The 10470-nt window shown below is 41.0% G+C and overlaps 2 protein-coding genes across 5 annotated transcripts in view; one reads left to right on the top strand and one right to left on the bottom strand.

Moving 5' to 3' along the window:
- Positions 1-8994, top strand: part of MRS2 (magnesium transporter MRS2) — a 27835-nt gene extending 18841 nt beyond the window's left edge. The window contains exons 10-12 of one of the 2 annotated variants that reach the window (XR_005196445.1): positions 1528-1641; positions 2176-2338; positions 8363-8994. Coding sequence is in view for 1 of the 2 variants with exons in the window: in XM_017505250.2 (XP_017360739.1) it covers positions 1528-1641; positions 2176-2286 (225 nt within the window). In the remaining variant the exon portion in view is untranslated. Of the gene's footprint in view, positions 1-1527; positions 1642-2175; positions 4250-8362 lie in introns of those variants that run through there. The other variant, XM_017505250.2, reaches the window with a different exon arrangement.
- GPLD1 (glycosylphosphatidylinositol specific phospholipase D1) overlaps positions 1-10470 on the bottom strand; it is a 72045-nt gene that overhangs the window by 2443 nt on the left and 59132 nt on the right. The window contains exon 25 of one of the 3 annotated variants that reach the window (XR_001818197.2): positions 7286-7429. Coding sequence is in view for 2 of the 3 variants with exons in the window: in XM_017505249.2 (XP_017360738.1) it covers positions 7343-7429 (87 nt within the window). In the remaining variant the exon portion in view is untranslated. Of the gene's footprint in view, positions 1-6846; positions 7430-10470 lie in introns of those variants that run through there. The other 2 variants (XM_017505249.2, XM_037730203.1) reach the window with 2 other exon arrangements.

Below are 10470 nucleotides of genomic sequence, written 5' to 3'. Positions count from 1 at the left end.
CCAGGATGGTCTCGATCTCTTGACCTCGTGATCCACCCGCCTCGGCCTCCCAAAGTGCTGGGATTACAGGCATGAGCCACTGCGCCCGGCCAAAAAATTTTTAAGATAATTTCAGACTTCTGGAAAAGTTCCAAGGATAGTCAAAGAATTCCCATATATTCTTAAACCAGATTCCAGACATCAATATTTTATCACATTTGCTTTATTATTTATTTGCTAGACACACTTTATTTTCTAAATTATTTGAGAATAAGAACAAATGTGATGTTCCCTTACTCCTAAATGTCTTAATATGTATTTACTAAAACATGGACATTCTTTTTTATAGCCACAGTGCAATTATCAAAATCAAGAATACTGAAATATTTTCCAATCTACAGACCCTACTCAGTTTTTACCATTTGTCTCAGTAGTGCTTTTTATCACAAAGAAAATCTTGAAGCACATATTGCATATAGGGCTGGGGGCAATGGTTTACATCTATAATCCCAGCACTTTGGGAGGCTGAGGTGGGCGGATCACTTTAGGCCAGGAGTTCAAGACTAGCCTGACCAACATGGTGAAACCCCGTCTCTACTAAAAATATAAAAATTAGCTGGGCATGGTGGCGCACATCTGTAATCCCAGCTACTCAGGAGGCTGAGACACGACAATCACTTGAATATGGGAGATGGAGGTTGCAGTGAGCCAAGATCATGCCACTGCACTCCAGCCTGGGGGAAGAGCGAGACTCCATCTCAACAAAAACGAGGCAGATTTCTGTTCAATAAATGACATGCATTTCCATCAGTGATAGCTCATCAGTTGTGTAACAGGCTGTCTTTGAGAAAGTGAGCTCTCAGTCATTGGAGCCAACCAAGCCATGGATGATAGCCAATAGCATAGCTGTGAATGGGACTCCTTCCTTTTGAGAGATTACATTATGTGATTCTGTACATTAACTAAAAACTGTGTGCTGCAAAAGTATTACCATTCTGAAAATGATGGTGAGGAAGAATGTTTTAGAAGCCTGAGGTTCCCAAACTCTCTTGGATCATGATGCCCCTGGTGTCTTAGTAAGTTTTTCACAGTATCCCTAGACAAATAGTGACTTTCATGTTACAATTCTTTTGTGTTTATTTCCCTTGAAACTTTAAAATATTCTAAGGTGCTATGGTGCCCAGGGCACTTGTGCCCACAGTTTAAGAACTGTGGCTATAAGCAAAGACCTTAAATTGCGTGTCGTGTAGCATGATGACGATTAAGATTTGTATGCGTGTAAACAAAGGTTGGAAAGAAACACAAAGCCAAAGCAGTACATTTGGCTTACAGATGATTTAAAAATATTTAAAACCTTGTAAATCATGATTTTCTCCTGATTTATTCTCTGGGTGCTACTAAGGCACTTGTTTTAGTTTTTTTTTCTACAGGAAATAGCTGTACAAATAACATAAGGCTTTCAAACTCTGGGGCAGTAACAGTTCAGAGAATCTTATCTCTAAGGAGCTAGCGTTTTGTGATTGAAATGAGCTGTGTGTTCTCTTTTAGGACCATAGAATTTTTTGGCTGATTACAGGAATTATGTTCATGGGAAGTGGCCTTATCTGGAGGCGCCTGCTTTCATTCCTTGGACGACAGCTAGAAGCTCCGTTGCCTCCTACGGTATGAAGGACATGGTTCACGGCAGTATTGTGGAAGGGTTATGGTCATGGGCCCTAACATCAGACCACCTGGGCTTAAGTTGTCACAGGCACTGTGGCCCTTGTGAGTTATTTACTTTCTCAAACCTCTTTCAGTTTCCGTGTCTGTCAGTTAAGTCAGTATTATGTGCTTCATAGGGTTATGGGGAGAATTAAATGAGGTAATATGTGTAAAGCACTTATTGGCACACTGCCTAACACAATAAATAAGTTAGAAATAGTATTTATTTAGAATTCTCTAACAAACATACATTTAAACAGATGTTAGTAATTCTGGTATAAGGTTTTGTCATAACCAAATCAAAATGTAGGAAACATTTATAATATTCTCATAAGAGAGAAAATTCACCTGCATTTTCTTTGTACTTCAAGATGACACCACTTAAGACACTGATACTGCTTTAGTCCTTTCTTCGTTAAGTATTTACGTATCATTTTACTAGTGGCTTTCTTTTTAAAAATGACAAACTAAAATTACTATTTCTGCTTTATTTAGATGGCCTCTTTTTCTAAAAAGACTCTTCTGGCAGATAGAAGCATGGAATTGAAAAACAGCCTCAGGCTGGATGGACTTGGATCAGGAAGGAGCATCCTAACAAACCGTTAGTAGCAATCCTGTGGATACTGAAGTTTTTTATGGTAGTCACAGGAAACTTCTGATACTCTTTTATTGTTTTCTTGTATAGAGTCAGACACTTGAAAAAAATTGTTTGAAGACAAAATTCTTTTGGCAGTCACAATACCACAACTTGATAGTATTTCCAGAATTCTGAGTTAAAGTATTTGCTTTGTGAAAGGCCAAAATTGTTTCCTACAAACTTTAAATGCTGTTTTTATAGATTTGATATGCAGCAACACAAGGACAGTTGTGTAGATTTTATTTATACATAATTTATACATATCAAGAAAAGTGCAATTTCTTGCTGAAAGAGGCGCAGGAACTTGATAAGCCCATAGGTAGCTGTAGTTCTTTGTCAGCATAGGGAATTACGTTCATGTGAATTTCCCGATTCTCAGGTGACTAAAAAAACTAGCATTCTGTGTATTAACCTTAAACTCTGGAAGTTTGAGCTTTAAAAACCAAACTTTAATATAACTTTATTTTCTTGTACTTGCCACCCCTTTTTATTTAAGGTGAAAAATAATTTCAGCACTGTAAGGATTCCTAATCAAGACTTCACTTTCTCAACCCCTGCTACTAGTTTTCTTTGCTCTCAGTAATTAGAGCCTTTGAAAACAAAGGTGAAAGCAATTACTTCCATTCTGTTACTGTTCTGTAGCTACTGTGTCCATTTATTATTAGATACCACCCCTGCCCTGCCCCAAAAGGAAAAATGTTTATTGCCCTGTTTATATGCAATATTTTCTGGAGGTTAAGTACAGTTATGCACTAGAATATTAGTTAAGACTCCCCAAGTAGTATGCATGGAAGGTTCTAGAGTGTCCAGAGCAGCCCTTGCACTACAAATGTAATAATAAATATGCTAACCCTGATGATATTGAGGGTACATGATTACCGTACTGTGATATCATATGAGGAAGTTTAGGAGTCCATTTTTCAGGTGGTTTGGTGATAGGAGTAAGAATGTTACTCCCGTATAGATGATTTGGAAGAAAACAGGTGAAATACAAGTATGGTTTCCCCACTGCTGCGTGTGGTCATGGGCGGCCATTAGAGGGAAGCTGGAGAACAGAATGGAGCAGCCCCTGTTCACCACGCCATAGGTCAGGAACACGTGTCATGGTATGGCTGTTGGCATGTGAACATACAGCACTCTCTAGTGTTAGGACTGTTAGGATTTTTAAGATTATATTTGATAGATGTCACAGGGTACCCTTTCGGCACAGCTCAGAACACACTGCTGCTATTTTGGGTCTTACCACTATAAAGTAATAAAAGCACTACCTAACTGACATGAAGAATTGGAATCCCAGAGGGCAGCCTTTGATTTGACTAAGATTAGGCATAACATAGAATTGTGGTCATTTTTCCTTGCAGTTTTATGGAGTTCGTTTTTGAGCGTGGGTAAAATAGTTTTCTGATGAATCATGTCAATAAAAGGAAAAATAATGTAACTACCTCCTAAGTCTGATAAAGGGAAGTTGCTGGTAGTTTACAGCATTCCTGAAGGTGGCTAAATCAAGTATGAGTTCAAAATATTAACTAGTTCTACTTTGGTGATTGCAGGATGCTTCTTAAAGGTCTCACAAATAAACCAGCTTATGCCAAAAATATATGAAGTTCCTTGGACTAAAATGAACTGAGTACATTAAGTACTGTTTGAAAGTACGTACCAAACTCTGGGTTTTGTGAGCAAGCAATCATATCCCCTGTCAAACACGTGAAGTGTAAGGTGTGATGCTGTCTTTGGAAGGCCCCGAAACAAATGTGGGCACAACAGGTGTCATTTGAAGTTGCTATTAACATTTTATTCTTCATGAACATAGACGGATAAGCAGCACTAACCAATTTTGTATTAAAAAAGCAATTTATTTTGGTGTGTTATTCCAAGAGTTGTTGTATACAGCTTTATTTTTTTGGAATTGCAATATCAAATTTGCACTTTGGATTTAGGACTTACTGTCATTACTTTAGTGATACCTACAGAAGTCATCTAATGGATGCTGTACAGAGTAGGGACTACAGGGACCCAAGTTTGGTCCCCATCCCATTTTCAAATAATTTGGGTCTCTTAGGTCCGTGAAACAAAGGCATAAAACAATCTTGATCTTGAAGCCTTGAAGAAAGTCGTTACATATACACAGACAGATAGAAAATGCAAATATGTAAATGTCATTTGATGACTTGAAATAAAGATAAATTTTAGCTAAACTGTTATAGAAGTTCAGATTTCTGTTAATGAGAAATTACAACCTGCAAGGTAAGGTCTTTACATTTTGGTTATTAAGCAGAATCAGTGCTGAGAACTATAGTTAATACTTAGTGGAATGAAAAGTTAATCTACATATCAGGATAATGTATTAGACTATCAAGTATTAATTTGTTCCAGTATGCCAGGTTTTTTACATATTTTCCATATAAGTTGACCTTTTACAGTAGCAGTATAATTTACATTGTTTTTGACAGTGGGGTTAGTATGGTTAAATGTCCTATAAACTTGAAGGATGCTTCCATTTTTGTGGGTCTTAGCCTCTACCTGGTGCTTGCTATTGGGTGTGTTCAGGACTGAGAAAGAGAAATAATGAGTGAAGTAAATAACGATGTTTAAACATAGGCTCTATCATTTAGTGAAGCATAAAAACACTGACACTTCATATAAATGTCTCCGTCTAATGAAAGGATCCAGTACTGAGAAAAACATACCTTTACTCAAGTGTCAGATGTCATCAGAGTCTGCTCTACCAAACTGCTCAACTCGTAAGTGAATACAGCTAAGTAATTTCTGGTCCCCTAAAAATAACCTCCTTTTAATTAAAAGTAATTCTTCAGATAGGTTTTGCTACCAATAATTGCACTGAAATGAAAGCAAATGGTGCTTCCTTGTGCTTTTGCTGTGCCATAGGTTACTGTGCAGCTAGCAAATATAACTAAGAAAAATAAGGTCCTCCCGGGAGTGACCCAGAAACACTCTCTAGGGATATGCCTGCTGACACTTTTGTTAACCCTCCAATCTTCAGCTGGATTCCTCTTCCTGTCCCCTGTTAACCCTCCAATCTTCAGCTGGATTCCTCTTCCTGTCCCCTTTTCACCAATCTCTATTCTGCCTTGAGACACGCGGAGAAGAGAAGGCCTCTTCCATTTGTTATTTCCTCTTGCTTTTAGTATCAATCTCACCAATGGCAGAAGAAAGAGGTTCTTCCCACTTTAACACAAAATAAACTAGTTACTGTTTACAGATAAGGCCTGCTAATGTTACCAGTGAAACTGAAATTCACCCTATGATAACATTCCTTTCCCTTTAAGTGTGCCACACTGCACTACTGGCAAAGAAATCCATCCTATAAACAGCCCAGGAACAAGCGAGTCCAAGGCCTGGTTTCTCCTCCATCCCTTACACTAGCCTGGGGCTCAGGCCACATCTTGTTCCTCTGGTTCTTTTGGCACAACTTGTAATCTAATGTGACAAAGCCTTCCCGTGAGATGGCTTCAAACTAGCAGTGTCACTAGGCTCTGCTGGCGTTAGCACAGACAACTCTACAAAAACATTGGAGGGTACAGAAGGGTGATAAAGTCTTAGTTTTTAGATTTGTCCTTCACTACATAAACACTGAAAAGGTATTAATCCTCATTAAGAAAGAATGCAGTGGCTAATGTCTATAATCACAGCACTTTGGGAGGTCGAGGTAGGCGCATCACCTGAGGTCAAGAGTTTGAGACTAACCTGGCCAACATGGTGAAACCCCATCTCTACTAAAAATACAAAAATTAGTTGGGCATGGTGGCGGGCTCCTATAATCCCAGCTACTCCGGAGGCTGAGGCAGAAGAATCACTTGAACCTGGGAGGTGGGGGTTGCAGTGATTGTGCCACTGCACTCCAGCAGCCTGGGCGACAGAGCAACACTCTGGCTCAAAAAAAAAGGAGCGGTAGGGACTGTCATTCTTGGCAAACTAACACAGGACACGGGAACAGAAAACCAAATAGAGCATGTTCTCACTAGTGGGAGCTAACTTGTAAGAACTTAACGAACACAAAACGACACCGGGGTCGAGTTGATGGGGGAGGGTGGGAGGATGGGGAGCAGCAACAAAGATAAACCTTCACATGTGCCCCTGAACCTAAAATAAAAGTTAAAAAAGACCACGGCACACGTGATTTGGAAGGTGAGGTTATCCGTCAGCCCCATGCTCTTCTCTTTACTATTTCTCCTCCCTCAGTTTTTTTCTGTGCACTATGCTTTCCAGTACACTGACCGAGAAGGTGCCACAAATCTGTTATTTTTAAATTCAATTTTTTTTCCACCTTTTAAGTTTGGGGGGTACATGTGCAGGAAGTGCAGGTTTATTACATACAGAAAAGTGTGTCGTGGGGGTCCGGTACACAGATGATTTCATTGTGCTAAGTACCCATTTGTTATTTTTCCTGATCCTCTCCTCCCACCTTCCACCCTCTCACAGGTCCCAGTGTGTGCTGACTCCCTCTATGTGTCCATGTGTTCTCATCTGGCTCCCACTTACAAGTGAGAACATGCAGTATTTGGTTTTCCGTTCCTGCATCAGTTTATGAAGGATAATGGCCTATAGCTCCATCCATGTCCCTGCAAAGGGCATGATCTTTTTTTTACAATTCTTTCTTAAAGAAGGATGTTTTTAGGAGGAATTGTGTACAAAGATTGTTCCAACAGATAGCCACAGAGGGACCTTTCCAGGCACTGGAAAGACATTCAAGAGGAAGAAAGAGGTTGTACAGCAGGTCTCATTACAGGCAGTAAGTTAGGAAAGAAGAAGGTTTAGATGCACAGGGAGCAAGGAAGTAAACTTGAAGTGGATATGACTAAGCCGAGTGTCTGCTATTTCACATACCCCTGGTGCAGCCATATAATTGTGTCAGATTTCTTTGCAGAGAGTGTGGCTGCTGCTTTGTGTTTCTATCAGGATCTACCATAGCTCCACTGGATATGCCACTCTGTCCACCAAAATGCTCACCATGGATGTGATTCAGCTTGAGAGAAGGGGGCAGAGTGGAGAGGTGCAGGGAAATCTTCAATCTGAGCCAAGGCTGTAGACATGAAGTGCCCCAGAGAGTCGGGCTCCCAAAGAACTCCTTCCAGCAGCAATGACGACTTGGTTCTGGAAGAGAAACAATACAGACAGAATTCAGGGCCATTCATAACATCTGTTGAGTTCCTACTGTGTAGTCCAGGCATCGCGCTACACTCTAGAAATAGAAAGATGAGTAAGGTACCGGCCAGGTCCCCTGGTTTGAACTCATGCCACTTTCCCTTGGTTTACATACCGCTTTCTCACATCTGTAGGTTCTGAAAACCACAGCAGAGGACGCTCACCTCAGTCCCTATTCTGGCACATAAATCATAAAGCAGAATTATGGCAGTGCATGCTTAGTTCTGGCACAATGTGGAAAACATTCCTTGAATAATAAGGACTTCCCCCCAGGAGTCAAAGTACCTAGTGTACCTCCCACTCAACCTGCTGGTTAAAACATTTTAGGACCCATCATTCCGAATTGCCTTTAAAACCTGCTACAAGTTTTTAAAACATTTTCTTCCTTTTTGAGACAGAGTCTCGCTCTGTCATCCAGACTGGAGTGCAGTGGCGCAATCTCAGTTCATTGCAACTTCTGCTCCCTAGGTTGAAGCAATTCTCTCATGTCTCAGTCTCTCGAGTAGCTGGGATTACATGCCTGTAATCTCAGCACTTTGGGAGGCCCAGGCTGGTAGATCACAAGGTCAGGAGATCAAGACTATCCTGGCCAACATGGTAAAACCCTGTCTCTAACTAAAAATACAAAAATTAGCTGGGCATGTTGGTGCGCACCTGTAGTCCCAGCTACTCTGGAGGCTGAGGCAGGAGAATCGCTTGAACCCGGGAGGCGGAAGTTGCAGTGAGACTGCACCACTGTACTTCAGCCTGGCAACAGAGAGAGACTCCATCTCAAAAAAAATAGAAAAAGAAAAATGGATCAAATGGTAATTTCTTCTCCCTCTTCCCTGATTTATAGAATTACTAAATTTGCTAAATTTCGGCTTCTCTCTTTCCTGCCAGAGTCTAGTCATCTTTCCAGATGCAGCTCCAGGCCCCTGACCTCTGCAGGCCCTTCCCTGACTCCACCAGCAGAGACTTCCACTCCAGTGGCTGGCTGACTTCCTCTGGCTGTTGGTCATCATATATTGACCTGGATGGTCTTACGGGTCCGTTGTATTTTCCCACCTAGATTCCAAGCACCTGGGGCTGGACCATGTCCCAGGTCTGTCTCACAGGTGCTTGATGTAACACTACTCATTATACACTCAGTTACTGCTCTGTTGAGGCTGCCGAGCTGATGGAACGTGGCCCCATGAGAAGTTTCAGAAATACACAGACAGTGACAGCACTACTTAACGAGAGGCTGAATCCTGATTCTAGTTTGTTATGACCAGTTTCGTTACTGAATGTGCTTATGCCATAGAAACATAACTTGTACCCAAATCTCAGCAAAAGGCCACTCTGATCATCCTCTGATTGTCAATGCCCCCAAGCTCAAGTATGTGCTGGAAAAGTAAAGTAATTTTAACACTAACCCAGGTGAACAATAATTAGGAAGGTGCATTTTCAGTATTTTATAAAAAGGAATCAAATGATCAGGTGCTTTGGCTCACGCCTGTAATGCCAGCACTTTGGGAGGTCGGGGCAGGTGGATCACCTGAGGTCAGGAGTTTCAGATCAGCCTCACCAACATGGTGAAACCCGGTCTCTACTAAAAATGTAAAACTTGGCGTGGTGGTGGGTACCTGTAGTCCCAGCTACTCGGGAGGCTGAGGTAGGAGAATCACCTGAACCCAGGAGGCGGAAGTTGCAGTGAGCAGAGATCGCTCCATTGCACCACTGCAGCCTGGGCAAAAAGTAAAACTTCATCTCTGAAGAAAAAAAGGAGAATCAGATACGAATTACTTTTGGATAATCTATATATACCACTACTCTTAATTGATTCAAGTTATAGTTAATATATGTATAGTTTTATAATACATGGGGTTTTTGATCATGTCTAATTTTTGAAATGAATAAAATTTTAAATATAAGCCAAGCTTGTGAGGCTTCCTGTGGTCAGATCTTTCGAGAATCTTCTTCTAAAACTATTAACCATCTTTTTGTTGTGTGGTGAATCCTGCATTTTTAGACCGCCCTATAAATGGGTCACTTAAATTGTTGGCCTCTAGAGGGCAGTTTCACCACAATTTTTCCTGATTTCCTCCTTCCACCTTCCACACTGGTCAGCAGGAGCCTGGTTCACAGCACTTACCAAGTCTAATCTGTGAAGGCTTCCCCAGCCCTTCAACCCACTGTTAAGACTCCTTCTTCATACTATTCATTAGCATTTAATCCTATAGCAATATAACTATTTGATTTTCCATGTATATAAATCTTATTTTCAATAACAGGGACTTTGCCGTCTCTGTCTTTCTCTCACAGAGCCTAGCACAGTTGTATACAGTGTCATAACCTAAAATAAATGGATGAATGCAATCGGTGCTTTAGAGGTATATTTTAAGGTTCAACATTTTTTCGTTTTACTGGAGTGCAGTGGCGTGATGCGGCTCCCTGCAACCTCCACCTCCTGGGTTCAAGCGATTCTCCTGCCTCACCTTCCTGAGTAAGCTGGGACTACAGGCGTGCACTACCACACCCAGTTATTTTTTGTATTTTTAGTAGAGATAAGGTTTTATCACATTAGCCAGGCTGGCCTTGAACTCCTAACTTCAGGCGATCTACCCGCCTCAGCCTCCCAGAGTGCTGGGATTTTAGGTGTGAGCCACCATGCCCGACCAAGGTTAAACTTTTTAACCCACCATATCGAAATGTAAAATGTGTATACTTTTTGATCTAGCAATCCCACTTTTAAGATTATCACCTGTGGGATATTTGCTCAATTATAAAAAATAAATGGGTACAAGAATGCTCACTATGGAATTGCTTGAAATAGCCCCCAAAAATGGGGGGGGGGCCAAAGACTTGTGGATCACTTGAGTCCAGGAGTTGAAGACTAGCCTGGTCAACATGGTGAAACCCTGTCAGAAAAGTAAAAGTAAAAAAAAAAAGAAGAAAAGAAAACCCTGTCAGAGCCAGACCCTGTCTAAAAAAGGTGTGTGTGTGTGTGTGTGTGTGTGTGTGTGTGT

The sequence above is a fragment of the Cebus imitator genome, unplaced genomic scaffold (assembly GCF_001604975.1).
Source record: "Cebus imitator isolate Cc_AM_T3 unplaced genomic scaffold, Cebus_imitator-1.0 Scaffold335, whole genome shotgun sequence".
NCBI classification, from domain to species: domain Eukaryota; kingdom Metazoa; phylum Chordata; class Mammalia; order Primates; family Cebidae; genus Cebus; species Cebus imitator.
The sequence above is the reverse complement of the archived record's forward strand: the minus strand, read 5'-3'. Positions and strand labels throughout refer to the sequence as shown.